Raw genomic sequence first — 16,400 nt, forward strand, 5'->3', positions numbered from 1 at the left:
ACAGCATCCCAAAAAAGCGTGCAGGGAAGCAGGGAAGGGCTGCTGGTCACTGCCTGCCAACAGGACCATGCTGTTACAGAGCAAATGAAAGCAAGGGCTTCTCCCCCAGAGAGTTTTCTATGCACAAAATATGGTGAAAATCCTCCCAGAAATGCTCCCTAAATTCTGCCCACTGCTGACAGCCAAATAAACGCGAGGTGCTTCACAAGGGGACCTGCTCTGGGGCACGAGGGGCTCTCCAGATATCCTAATTCTGGCTTTCAACACTCTCTCTCCCCTGCTTCCTAAAAACTCTCTTTTGGGGTCAGATGTTCATGATTTAGAGGGTAAATATTTTAATGTGCAACTCAGCTTGGCTTACTTAAACATGTCCTAAAAATGTGGAGAAAAAGAAAAAAACCCTACTGAAAAAACCCCTGCTATCAGTGGGGTGGCTGGGGGGTTACTAGGACAGGACAGCAGGAGCAGCTCCAGGGATTTGATTCCCAGGGATGTTCTTTCAAAGCTCTCTCTCTCTTTTTCCTGACTCAGTGCTGCAACTGCTTTGAGCTCCTCCGGATGGGGATCTCTGAGACTGATTGCAGCTGCTTGGAAATGAATAATTCATCCTCTCCTACTGATTTTAAGGAGAGGCAAAATTATCTGATTGATGAATCTCTGAAGAATTAAGGAGATTGCATACAAAATTGGTACACATTATTGGAGCTTATTAAACATTTACAGTTGTTTAGCTGTCAGGCCCTACAAGAATCCTAAATCCAGACCTGAAATATGTTTTATTCTCCCTGTGGCCCCTGATTCTACCACTTAGAGAGGGCAGAGGAGATTTAGGGACTGTGGAGCTGTCCCCACTTATGGCAGTGCTGGTGGGAGGCAGCTCAGGAGGGACCTGCAACCAGCACTGGGTCAGGGTGGTCATGGCTTTGTCCAGGCAGCTCTGAGACCCTCCTGGGAAGACCCTCTACATTCCTGGGGACTTTTTTGTGGTGGAACCCTTTCAGCCAACGCATTTGGGCACTGTCCTTGTAGCCTGCAGTGGTATTTTCAGTCTGTGCTTGTGTGAACTCTTTATGGGTTGGAGAGGAAGCACAAACCCTTCTGGTGACCCACCTGTAGGTGACTCTGGGTGCCCTGCTGGCCTTGGGTCCTTCCTGGTGCTCCAGCAAAGCAGCCTGGGGTCTGTTCAGGGCAGCCTCACCCACAGCTTTAACTCATGAATTCAGTTCTTACTGATTTCCATCTAATTGCCTCCAGGAGAGCCTATTCACCATCAACAGGCACAGGTTTAATGACTAAAGAAGAATTTCCATCATCATTACAATAAGAATCAGCTGAAACCTGGCCTGGCCAGGACAGGAACACATGAGGAGACACAGCTGCAGGGAAAAGCCAAAACTTCCCAGAAGTCGATCTTTGCACATCAAATGACAACCAGCACCACTCAAGGGGCAGCAGTGACAAAAAATCCCTCCCAGAACATCATGGAATCACCTGGAGCTGGGAGAGAACCCACAAGAACCATCCAAAGCCCAGACACCAAATCTCCTGTTTATTCCTGTAGGGAAGGGGGTCACCTATGGAGCTGTGAGTTGAAATGCTGAGGATGAGCCCTCAAAGGGGACAGAGATGACACGAAGGAGGGTGGCCCTCTTCTTGTAGTGCCCGAAGTAGCGCAGCCGGTACGTGCCGGGCTCCGTGCCAGCCGGGATGTGCCACTCCAGGGTCACGTTGCTCTGGCCACGGGAGCCTTTGCTCCAGTAAAACCTGCAAAACAGGCCCAAAAGTGCAGTCAGCAAGGAAATCCACCTTTCAGTGGAGCTCACTGCGTGCCATGAGATAAAATACACTTCCCTGGAGCGTCTTCAAGTCCTCTCTGTGCAGGGGCAGAGCTAAACTGAGAGGGTGAATATTCACTTCAATCACAAAATCTATAATTATTGAGCTCAGGACTTTTGGCACCCATTCCCACATCAAAAGCCCATTTTCTTTTACAGACTCCTTGTGCAAAAGCCTTTCTGTCCACCCCCCAACACTCTGCAGAGAGTGCTCAGCCTCGAAACCCCACCCATCATCTGGACACGAGGGACTTTTTAGCTGGCTCTGAGGGAGCCCTTCTTGGGAAGCTGAGGAAGATTCACCCACAGCTCTGAAAGGTGTCACCAGCCTTGCTGCTTTGTGGATATTTCTCCAGATAGCTGACATCTCCAGCCTTCACTTTTGTTTCTTCCAAGCTTTTAAAAATTATTGTCTGTTTATTCTGCACAGCACATCTGGACAGTTTCCCCTGTGAGTGTCTCCTGTTTTCTCTTTGGCATCTTATTCATCCCCACAATGTGCCAGAGGGATGGATATAGGCTAGGAACAAGCTGCACCACAAACCTTCTGTAATTCCTGCCCTTCCTCCTCCCTCTCCCAAATTTGCAAGCCTCCATCCCAGACTCTGGAGCCAAGGGGAACACCAGTTTTGCCAAATTATCCCCCTAAATATGATCTGGAGAGCATCACCTGCAGGGCCAAGACTAACCTGAGGCTAGGAGCTCTGGAATGAAGCCCTTCAGGTTAGACTGGAATGAGTCCCTGGGTCCTGTGGGACAGGGAAATTGCTCAGGGGACCCACCTTGTGTCCCAGGAGGCGTCGTTCAGCACCACACTCCAGCTGCTGGAAATGCTGGAGTATCTCTCCACTGTCAGGAAGTTATGCTCAGTCTGGAATAAAAACACCAGAGTCAGGGCAGACACTGAAGGTACAGGCAGGTCCCCACCTTCTGTGGCACTTTAAACTGGATAGGGACTCTGCTTCCTCATGCTTTACTGGCAAAAGTGGGAATTGCTGTTACATTTTACTGCCAAAGCACAAATTTAAGCTGATAAATGATGTGAAGAACTTATCTGTAGGAAGAAAATAGGCAGTCACAATGCCCATGCAAGGTGAGTGATGGAATGAATTAAGTGCTTTTCTAATTTCCTTTGTTTTGTTAAAATAAAGCAGCAGGGTGGTAGGATGGAAATTAGAGACCAGGTTTGCCCTGGATACCAGCCTGGCCTAACACAGACAACTTCAATAATATAAAGAGATCATAAACAGCCCAAATTCACTTCGTTGCCCCAAAAAGCTTTCTGATGGTTTGAATTCCTGAAGCACAGCATTCCCATCTTCCCCTGACCTCCCAGCAAAGAAAAAATCCTACCCAAATATCCATCAATCACAAACACCCCAGTCCCAGCATCATTCCATCAATCCCAAACACCCCAATTCCAGCATCATTCTATCAATCCCAAACACCCCAGTTCCAGCACGATTCCATCAATCCCAAACACCCCAATTCCAGCACCATTCCATTAATCCCAAACACCCCAGTCCCTGCACCATTCCATCAATCCCAAACACCCCAGTTCCAGCACCATTCCATCAATCACAAACACCCCAGTTCCAGCATGATTCCATCAATTCCAAACACCCCAATTCCAGCATCATTCCATCAAACACCCCAGTTCCAGCACCATTCCATCAATCCCAAACACCCCAGTTCCAGCATCATTCCATCAATCACAAACACCCCAATTCCAGCTTGATTCCATCAATCCCAAACACCCCAGTTCCAGCATTATTCCATCAAACACCCCAATTCCAGCACCATTCCATCACACTTACTGCATTCTCTGCAGAGTTCCTGGGGTTTCCACCCACAAAAGTCACTTTGGCAACTTCTCCCTGAGGGGGAAATTGAGATTTGTATTAAAGGCTGAGCAGCACATTAGGAGCATCCTTTGAAGAGGCCATTTGATGTATTTAAGGGCGGGTTGGTTTTGTGATGTTTTATTGTGCTTGGTTTGTTGTTGCTGTTGTTTTAAATTATTTATAATTTGACTTGTTGCAGCAGCAGTGGACAATCTGTGCTTTGAACTGCTGCTCTGGGCCTTGCCATTCCACTGTGTGCTGGATAAACTCCACCACTGCACATAGAAAAGGGAGGAAATAAGGGAGATTTTTCAGAATGCCTCCCTGCCTTACTGCAGGGAGTAAGGAGACAGCAATGAGGTGAAACTCTTGCTCTGAACATCTTATCTAAACGCTGAGCATTGAAAACAGAACCATTTCTGACATTTTGATTTCATTTCATTTACATTCCACGGCAGAGGCATCAAAGGTGACCTGATTGCTGCTTGTAAAAAATCCCTGTAAAATATTTGCCTGCTTAATCAACTGCTATTTTGTTTTGGAGCAGAAGGGGAAATCTGCTTTCTGCTGAGTGAGGGGCTTTTATTTCCCCCTTTTTCCACCCATTTTATTCCCATTCAGCACAGTGGCATGGAAATGCTCTGTCCCTGCCTACCAGAGACACGAAACCTGCCTTGGTCTGAGGGCACCACAACTCACAGGCTTGTGGGGTGAGGGGCAAGACTTTAAAGGCAATTTCTCCAGCAGGTTTTAGGGCTTCCCTGAAGCTCTCACCTCTCGGTACTTTGGTCTCACTTCTTCCAGCACATCCCCAAAGGTTTTTCCGGCCGGCGCGTTCTCGGCGCTCAGAGAAGGCAGCAGGGTCAGGCTGGTTACGTTGAAAAATGGGGGCTCTGGACCAGGGGACAGCTCCTGAGTGCCATTCTAGGAGAGGGAAAACGTGCTTGTCAAACATCCACATGGACAGCCAGGATTCCCTGAGGAACCACAGCTCTGCCCTCCAGCCTCTGCTGGCACAGATTGTAGGAATAATAAAGTGGGCGTGAAAGGAAAGCAGAGGATCTCCAGCTGTGCAGGAGCAATCCCTGCAGGACACCTGCTGCCCTGTTGCTGGGGCCTCCTAAACCCCAGAACATCCCAGGATATTCCTGCCCACTGTTCCTGCCCATTTCACATGGTCACAGTGGTGATGGGCACTGCCGGGTACACCAAAACCACAGCAGATTTTTTTTTCCTTTTGGTAGAAAAGCAGCAACTTCAGGCTGTGCTGAAAGTTTAGAAGTACTGATTTCCTACACTTGGAGCTGCAAAACCACCAGAATTTCCCAAGTGGTGTCAGGGCCCCATGACAGGAATTATTTTCATACCATTTCTCAGAGTGGATTCTGAAGAGAAAGCACAGCAGTCAGGTGGCCTCGGTGAGGAACAGCCACCACCATTAAGATTTAGATGTCCCCAGCAGCCTGTGGCATGTAGGAAAAGCTGCTTACCAGAGCAATGGCCTTGGCCAGGCCCCTGTACAGCTGGATGTAAGCAGAAAGGGTGTGTGGCCCATAAATAGTCGAGGCAGCCTCGTACCGTTGAAGCTGGAAAGGACAAATTTGGGAGAGGAGGGTTGGGAGGGCTCCTGAGTGGTTTGCACATCCCATCCCAGCCTGCTCAAGATCAACACTGGGTTATTTATTCCCTTTCTGATAAGGAGACAGCCCCAACAACTTGCCAAAGTATTTCTGCTGCAATTTCAGGTTACTCCTCATTCTCCAACCTGCTGCAAACAGGGAGGGCCTGTTTGCTCTTCCAGTAACCACAGTTTTCACCCTCTTTGTTTCTCCAATGAGCACAGTTTTCACCCTCTTTGCTCTTCCAATGAGCACAGTTTTCATCCTCTTCTAAAGGCTAATGATGCAACTTGCCTCCCCCTCCAACTTTTTGGGGTGGGATTCTTCCAACTCCAGTTCTTCCAACCTTCCCTCCCAGTTCTCCCTTCCTGTTTTTGTGGCAAAGTAGAAGAACTCTAAGCACACATAATTTCACTATGGGAATTATTAGCCCCTGGAGCCAAAAGGTGAACTCAGTTAGACAAATTCAATCTCCAGTTTTAATATTTACCTGGTATTCCTCATAGGTGGTGATGTAATGGGTGTAGACATTGCACAGACCTGCAATCACAACGTTCATCCCTGGTGTCCCATGGGAATCAAATTCCTAAGGAAGGAAATAAAACCCTTACCTTGAAACAAAGGAAATAAAATCCTTACCTTGAAACAACTTCTTAATGCACAACTATACTGGTTTTTTTAATTGTTGTTATTGTTATATCAATATTGTTATTATTGTTATGTTAGTTGGTATTATTATTATTATTATTATTATTATTATTATTATTATTATTATTATTATTGACAGAATACAAAGTTATGGTGGGAAGGGGGCTGGATGCCCAGGAATGCAAACCTAGAAGAGCAATTTGCCTTTTTTAAGGTCACTTATTCACTCCCCAAAGAAAAAGAGGACAAATGACCTCACATTCCACTAAATCTAGGTTTGTTTTTTTTTTTTGGGAGCTGATGTCTGTATACTCCTAAAAAAATCAGGGATATAAGTATGAGAAAGGCCCAGTGAATTGTGGAGACAGCATCTAGGATTGGGATTTTATTTAGGCTGCAGCCAGGATGTGTCAATCAAATGGAAAAAATACTTTTGCTTTTTTTTTTTCTTTTTTTGTTTTTTTTCAGTTGTTCTCATGTTGCAGAATCCTGGTAGGGATCAAGGAGCTGAACCCCTCCATCCCAGAGCCAAACTTCTGCTGGCATCAGTTGTGCCTGGATCCCTGTGGAATTGGCTTAATGGACTGAAACCCGATCAGTTGGTGTTTTGGGGAGGATATTCATTTCTCCTGCCTGTCAGAAAGCAGATGGAAAATCTGTCTGAAGAAAATGGGAGAAGGAAACATCTGTGGGACACGAGCCCCGTGAGCCCAGCTGGGAGGAGAGGAGGGAAAAAGCAGGAGGCTCAAGAAAAGAGAATTCCAGATGTGCTGCCCTCAGGGGAACCTCAGCAACTCACACTTTGAACAGCTTCCCGCAGCCTGCGTCCAGACATGGTCCTGGGGCATGGAGGGAACAAAGTCAGGCTCCAGATTCATGGAATCTCACAATCCCTGAGGCTGGAAAATGCCTGCCAGCCCATAGACTCCCAGCTGTGCCCAGTGCCCACCTTGTCCCCAGCCCAGAGCCCTGAGTGCCACCTGCAGCCCTTGCTGGGACACCTGCAGGGCTGGGCACTGCAAAGCTCCCTGGGCAGCCCCTGCCAAGGCCTGAGCACCCTTTGCATGCAGAAATTGCTGCTGCTGTCCAAGCTGAGCCTGCCCTGGCCCAGCTTGAGGCCCTTTGCCCTTGTCCTGTCCCTGTTCCCTGGCAGCACAGCCCGGCCCCCCTGGAGTTGGGATCTAAAGCAGGAATTGCTGGCTGGATTTGCAGCACCCACCAGAAATTCCCACAGCAGCTCCAGCACTGCCCAACATCCCTTAAGGTGCTCAAGTTCATCCAAACTCCCAACATCCCTCTATGCTCAAGTTCAACCAAAACACCTCAAAACTTTTCACACCCATCACCACAGCCAGGGAGGGGCTGGAGGCACCCTGGGGCAGGGTAGAAATAAAGGTACAAGAGATAAATCATTATCCTATTGAAATTTGCATCAACAACAGTCAGTACAATTCATCATTGTGGCGTTTGTGGTGCCAAAAACAGAATCCAAGGTAACAAATCCTTTGGTTTCCTTGAAACTGTGTTTTGTTATAACCAAAATTATTCAGGATGCCTGTGTTCATCTCAGTCATTCTCAGGTTGAGTCTGGGGACAATTTTGAGCCTACCCCCTCTTCTACCTGCAGGCAGAACTGTTCCAGGAGGTTTGAGTGAAATCTGGCTGCAGTAAATGCAGCAAGAGCCAAGGAATACCCACGTGAACTCCCCGGGCACAGCAAGGATTGCCAGGGACCCAATGGCAACAATCTGCACATCCACAATGTCTGGGTGCCAGGGGTGGGGCCAGGTCATCTGAGGGGGAGGAAAAAATGCATATAAATACTCTGAATCAGTGAAAAAAATAATCTGAGGTGCTCCCCTTCCTACAGTCACCATCCAGGCAGATAAATTTATTTATTTAAAATTTATTTGTAAATTAATTCATATAATATATATTATATATTTAATATTATATATTAAATATTATATATAGTATATATTTTATATATATACTATATATAACATTTTATATTTATTTATATTATTTAGGATATATTATATATTATTTATATGTTAATATATATTATTAATATTATATATTATATATTATAGAATATCATATATTTTATATTATAATATTATATATTTATATAAAATTTATTTGTAAATTAATTTATATAATATATATTATGTATGCAATATTATATATTACATATAATATATATGTAATATTATATATACTATTAATAATGTATATAATATATCCTATATGTTATATATTTTATATAGCAATATATATTATTGATATTATAAATTATATATTATTAAATATCTATTTTATATTATAATATATAATATATATTTATACAAACTTTATTTTTAAATTAAATTTATTTGTGAAACATGTGAGAAGGTGCTTTACCTTCATGTGATATCTGACCATAAGAGTCACATAAGGCACAAGTAAATACTATGGGTAAGGCCAAAAAAACCCTAAATAAGGTGTTGCCAGAGGGGCAGCTTTGGCAAAGTGGGTAAAGATGGTCAGGGTAGCACCTAGAAACCCCTCACCTGCATGGAAAATAATAGAATTGGGATTGATGAGGAGATGAAAAATCCCACTCCAGCAAGACAAAAAATGGTTTTTTTTCTTTTCTGAGGAGCAATTTGCTGGGGGCAAAACATGAATGACAAAAGCTTGTGAAGCACATCAGAAGCAGGAGGGCTGCCAGAGCATCCCTAAAATGTGCTAAAGCCCTAAGAATAAAGCGTAATTTACTCTCAGTAACACCATCCTGCATGGAGGAGGAGGCTGGGAGGAGCTGGGGCCTCTTTTGGGGAGAGCTGAGGTGAGGAGCTGAATGAACACGAAGTGACAGCAGGGAAGCTTTTCCCGAGGCTGGTGAAAGGAAGAACAATTCATTTCCTTACCCAGATGGCCTCGTTCAAGTGCTCTGAAGAACCCTGGGCATGATCCCTCTGCACAGCAGCAACGTTTGCCTCAGTGCCAAGGGAGCATCAGGTGGGAAAAGGGGCAGGGATGTCCAGTTAGAGTTGGAAAGCAGAGCTCAGAAAACACCAAGCCATGCCCTGAGCATGGGGATGGGCTGCATCAGTGGAGCAGCAGCTCTGCAGAGCCCATGCAGCCTGTGCTCCCTCCTTGTCCTTCAGCAGACATCACAAACACTGCCTGGGGCTCCCTGACAGGCCCATGAGGGATTGGGATCCCTGCACTCCCCACAGGTGTGTCCTTACCTCTCCTGTGTTGAAGAGGATGGGTTTGGGTTTGTGGCAGGCTTTGGTTTCATTCGAGGGCTCTCCCAGCAGCTGGTCCCGGATTTGATCCCAAAATGGGTCCCCTTCCACTGAGCCTTGAGGGGGAAACACCTTTAAACTCTGTTCCTCAGCTGCCCCAGCAGCTCTCAGACACTCCCTGCTCCCAGGGAAGGAGGACAAATGAGCAGGACAGTCCCAAAACAGCCCTTTCTTCTCCCTACTCCCCATCTCATCCCCTTGCTCTCCTTCCTTTGGCCATATCCTTTTCCCAAATGCGCACAGACAAACCTGGAAGGTTTGTTTGGTTTCCTCCACCTTCCCAAAACCCATCCCTTTGGAGGCTGTGAAGTGACTCCAGGGCTGTCAGTCCATCTGGGGGATGCCCCACTGGGATCTGCCCCCAGATTACCTTGGGTGAAGTTGAAAGCCCCCACTCCATCAATAGTGCCCGCAGCAAAGCTGTGCCCCAGGGCTGGTTTACAGGTCTGAACCTAAAGCAGGACGGGAGAAGAACAGGAAAAAGAGACAAACCCCATTTTTCCTCACAGTGGCAGGTGCTGCTGCAGGAAAGGATGGCTCAAACCCCATTTTCCCTCACAGTGGCAGGTGCTGCTGGGGGAACAGGGATTTTCCTGCTGCTCTCACCGTGTGTGTGGCGTTGAGCTCCACGGTCACACTGCTCATGTTCACCCACTGGTGGGCTGAGCTCAGGGGTCCTGTCACCTCCTGGGAGGCCTTTTCATACAGCTCCTAAGGGACACATGAGGTGGAAAAAATCCCTGTGGGACCAGTGGTCAGGAAGAGCCATATGGATATTTGTTCATGTTAACGTGTGGCCACATTTCTCTTCACAGAGAAAAGCAAGGCACAATTCTTCCTGAGAATATTTCTGAGATTCACATTGTCTGAACCTCAGAGAAAGGAAAAACAATTCTTATCTCATTTGCTGTGCCTGTGTTTGTGCAAAAGTAGAATGCAATATGGAGATTGTTTATCCAGAGTGATGGGGTTTTGTTTCCTTGTGTGTGTTGGGACTGTGGGGTGACAGTCACGAGATTCTGTGCAGTTGTGTGCAGAGTTGAGTGCTTGGCAGGTTCAGTTTAGATGTAATGGAATATAGTGTAATATAATATAGAATAATATAGTATAATAAAGTAATTAATTAGCCTTCTGATAAGATGGAGTCAGATGCATCATTCTCTCCCCCCATCAGGGGTTGCCTGCAAATTCTATATTAATGCAAATCTCTAATTCCCAAAGTCCCTTTGTTTCTGTCACCCCAGAGCCCTGCAAGCTCTCCTTGTCTCAGGGAGGGAGGACACTTCTCTTTCACAGCTGAAAAATGTCCCTATTTCAGCAGGATGGCAACTCCCTTCCCCTGGTTGCCACCTCTTGGCATTACTCACATTTTAGACCAAGCAGAAAAAATGTTTTCTGTGAGAAAGCAGAACTTTTGCTCTGCTCACTGCCTCAAAGTGCTGCAGGTATTTTCTGCAGGCCTGACAGCTGAAGGTATTTACCACACACACTCAGCCCCTCAGGGAATGGTTTTCCAGCCTCAGGTCGGTCCATGGGAAGGGCTGCCAGGAGTTTTACAGGTTTAATGACATTCCTGGAAGGAGCTGAGGGCACAGCCTTGGAAGGGCAGGAGTCTGAGGTGCTAAAGACAGCAGCAGTGGGGTTTTCTCCCCTGTGTTTGAGGCACACACCAGCACTCCTGGACTGGGGACAGGGGCACCTAAAGGAAAAGCCACCACCAAGGCTCCTGCTCTCCCTCCTCCGCTGGACACGCTGCAGTTCCCACAAGCTCCAGTCCCTGAAATGCTGCCAAAGACTCTCCTTGCACTCACTGCTCTCATCACACAGGAGGGAAAGCAGAAAATTCAGTCCTGGGTGGCTTCAGAGCCCACAGGTGGCAAAGGGGAGCCTTTAGGGCTGAGGAAATGCAGGGCCAAGCAGAGCGAGGGGAGCACCCTCTGTGGGGGCTTCAGCCACACATTTTACCTCACTTTTGTGTCACTTTGGGAATGTGATGACAAACTGGCCCACAAGTGGGGTATGGTGGTGTCTCTGAGCTCTCCCAGGAGGATTCTCCCCATCATGATGCCTTTGAGATGAGTGGGAGGGAGGGGGAGAGGATAAGAGGGGACATTCTCATCATATCCCAGTGAGGAATACTGAGATCAAAACCCCAAACCAGCATTTTCAACCACCTGCAAGGATGTATCTAAATGAAAGCATGTGTTTTAAGTCCAAATTCGTGTTAAAGTATGTTTTTTAAGTCTACATTCAGGTTTCCAATCAGATGTGTTCTACCTGTGGAAATTATTCCCTACCATTAAGATTTCCTACAATGTCCTAACAAATTCCAGGCTCTGAGGTCCTCTTGATTCCAGCAGGCAGAGTCATCACCAGCTGGTTGCAGAGCTCATTTACTCAATAAAAACAAAATCAAGGAACTTTGGAGTAATTTGAATCTACAAACATGCACCAAAACAGGTACAAGATAGATAGAATATGGAATGTAGGAGATAGAAGATAGAATATGGAATGTAGGAGCTAGAAGATAGAATATGGAATATCCAGAGGCAAGGGATCCACAAGGCTCATCAAGTTGCTCAAATGAGCATGAGTTCCTGTCATAGCAGCACTCACACACACTCAGAGAGCAGAATATCCCTTACCTTTGCTTTCAAGTAGATATTTTGCCCTATAATCCTGGTGCTCTCAAACATATCCTTCCCGGGCCCCTTGGCCATGCACATGGCTGCCTGTTGGGAAATTTGTGTGGTGATCAGTGATTATGGAGAGCACCTGGCACTGCCAAACTGTGGGAACTGAGGGCTCCTTGCAGGCCACATCAAAATTAGCCCCAGGGTTGCTACACTCAAGTTAAATTTGGGGCGAACAACCGGAAAATCGGGTGCGCGAGGGACAAAGTGCAGTAAATTCCTGGAAGTGGCATCCAGGATGGCCCCAGAAGAGGGGATTTTTTACTTTTTAGTGCCTTCCCCATGCCCAGTGGTGAAGCAGAGGGTGGGGACACACTCACCCCTCCGATGGGACAGGTGCTCTGGGGGTTGTCACACGACTCGCCCGTGTTGGCGCAGAAGGGGCCCCGCGTGTTGGGGGACACGTCTCCCAGGTTGGATGAGGCAAAGGCGGCCACAAAAGAGCCCTGCCAAGGACAGAGGAACCTTACAGTGCCCTGCAGGGAAAGCTGCAAAGCCCAGCCCTCCCCACAGCTGCTGTGCTCACCAAGCAGGACTCTGGATTATTCCCAGAGTCACTGGGAGCTCTGGGATGGGGGTTTAGGCGCATCCCAGGAGGAGCAGGGGAGGATTGGATGCACATGGCGCCATTTCAGGGAGAACTTCACGCCTCCTTGGTGTGCAGACTGTGTTTCCTCCTCCTCCTCCTCTTCCACCTTGGCTCTTCCCCAGCTTCTCATGTTGCTGATCAGATGTTTATGGGTCATTGGAGCACCTGGCACAGGATTTTTATCCTTCCAGGCACTGACCATGACTGATTTATGGAGTGAGGACTATTGATACTGACTGCAGGGACACTTCAAGGCTTGAACACTTCCAGGGATAGGGCAACCACAACCTCCCCAGATTTTAATTAAAATAAATGTGAGTTATTCCTCAAGTCTGAATAACTGCCACTGATTACTAGCTTGGAAAGTCAAAAATACACCTTCCAATTTCCCTTCTGAAAAAGGAAATAAATCAAAGCATTCACCACAGTCCTGGTGTTCCTGTGTGTCCCTGCTGTCCCACCTGACCCCTCCCTGTCCCAGCCCTGTTTCCCCCATTCCCTTGGGTGCTCCCACCTCTCCAGGGAGCATTCCCTTGTTCTTCTCCTGCTCAAACAGGTAGGAGGCATAGCCCACATTGTCACTGTTCACCAGGTGGTTGGAGTTGTTCATGCTCACCGGGTGCACGGCAAACCAGCTGAGCAAGGGTCAAAATTGAAATTAAAGTGAAATTACAAAAGGGAAAATCTGTTCACTCCATGCAGCAGCAATTGACCTATTGAATTTCAATCCTATTGAGTTTTCCTATTCCAAATTTGTGGGAATTTTCTTTGGGAGAATACACACAGAGACTCACGGTGCTTAGGGATGGATTAACAAGAGCAGATTATTCCCCTCCTGTCCCATCCTAACCAAGAGGGCTCATGGCTGTAACAATCCAGGCCGTGAGACAACAAGAATTTGTCTTGGTGGCCTCACTATCAGGGCCACCAAGAGCTCCTTCAGACCTGAACTGACTCTTGCAGTAACCCATAAATTCTATTTTGTAGGGATTTTTATATTCAAAGGAACCAGGAGGAGTCAGTGATGTAAAAAAGGGGGAACAAATGGAACAGCTTCATTCCTACAAAAAATAATGAAGGTATGGAGAAAAACCTGCTGCTCTGCTGGTCAGTACCTGATGAGGCCTAGCTCATGTCCATCCTCATCCACCATCTTCAGCAGCACCATTTCTTTGTCCGTGTTGGATGAATACCTGGATGGGAACAAAGCAGGGAAATCCCATCAGAGCCAGGGCTGTGCTCTGATCCTCTGGCAGGTTAAATCCCCACTAGGCTGAGCAAGGATGTGAAAAGGTCATTCCAGGTACCACCAGCACACACAGCAAGGCCTTGGAGAAGCACCTGGAACCAGGTGGGAAGGTGAGGGGAGAGCTGTGGCTGTCACTGTCCTCAGGCACTGCTCCTCCAGGGAATGGAGAGAACACAAATCCATGCACCAAGGATGGCACTTCAATGCCCTATCACTCTTTATTTGTTAAATAAAGCAGAAAGTCTCATCCTTCACCAATTCCTCATGCTTGGAGAGGGCAGCTACAGCTTCCAAGCCCTTTTCAAGCAGTTAATTTTTTCCCTCCTGCCTGGGGAGGTTTTACCTGTTGCGCTCGGACTCCGGGTTGGCGAGGTAGGAGAAGGGGCTCCGGTTGATCTGGCTGTTTTCTACTGTGCCTCTGTTTATGAAGAGCCTTCCTTTCTTCATGTTCTCATGGGCAATATCTATGCTCTGCAAAGCAGCAAGACAGGGACTATCAGCCTGTGGGAGGCTATCTGGAAAATCTCGTTTTTTCCCTCCCTGTCCATCCCCAGACCTTGGAGTTTGGGGGTGCTTGTTTGGGATTTTTTCCTAAACTCATGTAAAATTCTCAAAAATTTCAACAACATTTTAACACTACCAACAGCTGTCTGTGAAGAAAGGGTTCAAAGCTCCTGCTTTTTGAGCTGCAAACAAGCAAGCCCACCTCAAAGCAGGCAGGTGCCACCCCAAACACCCCAGCCAGAGCTGTGCTGGGCACCAGCACCCTGAACTGGGCAACACCAACCTTCACAATGCCATTCACGATGGACTTGAGGGTTGGCTGGACGAGCCCCTTGCTGGTGATCCAGAAGAGGGTGTACTGGAAGTACCCCCCAGGCCCCGAGTGGGTGTGGGTCCCGCTGAGGATGACGTTGTCCTGCCGGTACAGCTCGCCGTACTTGCTCCGCAGCTGCTTCAGCACCTGGGGGGGAGGAAGTGCTCCTAAAAACCCTTCTTGAGCCCAAAAAATCCTCAACCAACCATCCATCCCTCTCCTCACCCTTCTCTTTCTGCCTGGTGCAACAAGGAGTTGTAGCTGTTGGCTTGGCAGGAGGATCAAAATAGGAATATCTGGGAAAAGACATTTATATCCAACCCAAAGCACATCCCAGGAGGATCCACAGCCCTCCAGCACCTCCCTATCATTTTCACTGCTTTGTAATGAAGGGATGGGAGTATTTTTGGGCTAAGAACCATTTATTGCTCAGATAAACATCAGTCTCAGAGGCTGTGAGGTTTTAGAGGAGCAAGCAGTCTGCCATAGCTCAAAGTAGTCACAAGTTCTTTGTACCAAGGCAATATAGAGCTTTCTAAACCAATGGATAGGTGCCACAAGGTTCATTTTCCTTTTTCAACCTATGACCTTTGCTTCACTGTGGATACTTTTGTCCAATGGACTTCTGTCACACTTATATGCTTCCATTATAACTTCTAAACTCTCAGCTCACCCCATACAACCACACCTCTACATTATAAACCTTCACCATCTTATCAATACAGTTTTCTGCATTACAAACCCTTCACCATCTTATCAATACAGTTTTCTGCATTACAAACCCTTCACCATCTTATCAATACAGTTTTCTGCATTACAAACCCTTCACCATCTTATCAATGCAGTTTTCTACGTTATAAACCCTTCACCATCTCATCAGTGCAGTTTTTCACTTACTTAAGGCATATTTTTACTTACAACCATAGAAACACAAGTTTATGGTTTTTCTGCTTCATGTCTGTGTGTTTTATTTTTACATCAATCCAAACTCCTTCTAAGGCTGCAGATCAAACCCTTCAGTGTCTGTGGAAGTTTCTGGCTCTGTGATTCACATCCCTCTGCTGCATTGGAGGCACCATGATAAATTAGTTGCGATTCCAATGAGCTCCTGGTAATCCTCCCACTAACAGGAGAGTGAGCACAGTCCAGCCTCACTTACTGAGCTCTTCTCCAGCAGAGGCACAGCATCAGCCCAAGGAGACCCCAAGGGATTGCTCCCAGCCCTGCCCTGCAGCCCCTGGTACCTCCAGCCGGACTCTCTGGGACACCATGCCGATGTCGGCGCTGACGAAGACGACGCGTCGGGAGCCCTGGGGCTCTGCCACGATGAAGGCTCGGCTGTAGAGGCGGGAGAGGAGCCCCCCGCCCACCTGGTCGGGGTTGGCATAGCCCATCTGCAAGAGAGGAGCTCTCTGGGCATTTCTGTTGGTCACGGTGACTTTGAGATATGTACAAGTCTCTCTTCCCAGCCCAGCGGTCGAAGGAGGAGTCAGGACTCCTCTGGTCTCGTTCTCAAGGTTGTTTATTGTTTCTTATCTATAAAATTCGTTCTCTGGCCTGCTGAGGTCTGTTCAGCAGGACAGTTCCAGGCACTCTGCCTGCCCCTGGGGCAGTGTTATCTTTTTATTCTAAAAACTACGTGTGCATTATTTACCATAACTTCCCAATACCCATCACCTGTGTTAGACAGTGAGCTTCTACCTGAAACCAATCCAAAAGTGCCAGCAGGACCCAGATCATGGAGGCCAAGAAGAAGAAAGAATAAGGACAGGGTACGCCCAAATTCCTCCATCTTGGGACCCTGAGCCTC

At 47.2% G+C, this 16,400-nt stretch overlaps 1 protein-coding gene across 1 annotated transcript; it reads right to left on the bottom strand.

Annotated features, from left to right (window-relative positions):
* Nucleotides 1–1,574: 1,574 nt before the first annotated feature.
* On the bottom strand, nt 1,575–15,984 carry LOC129123223 (neutral ceramidase-like). Its single transcript, XM_054637486.2, has 18 exons — nt 15,835–15,984; nt 14,561–14,737; nt 14,117–14,244; nt 13,640–13,717; nt 13,039–13,159; nt 12,256–12,381; nt 11,888–11,974; nt 9,849–9,953; nt 9,613–9,694; nt 9,183–9,298; nt 7,645–7,739; nt 6,746–6,785; nt 5,789–5,884; nt 5,170–5,265; nt 4,454–4,603; nt 3,653–3,712; nt 2,618–2,706; nt 1,575–1,764 (listed from the first exon to the last, which is right to left on the bottom strand). The coding sequence occupies exons 1-18, from the start codon at nt 15,982–15,984 to the stop codon at nt 1,575–1,577; spliced, it is 1,986 nt and encodes a 661-aa protein (XP_054493461.2).
* Between the last annotated feature and the right edge of the window lie 416 nt (nt 15,985–16,400).

The sequence above is a fragment of the Agelaius phoeniceus genome, chromosome 9, assembly GCF_051311805.1.
Source record: "Agelaius phoeniceus isolate bAgePho1 chromosome 9, bAgePho1.hap1, whole genome shotgun sequence".
NCBI classification, from domain to species: Eukaryota; Metazoa; Chordata; class Aves; order Passeriformes; family Icteridae; genus Agelaius; species Agelaius phoeniceus.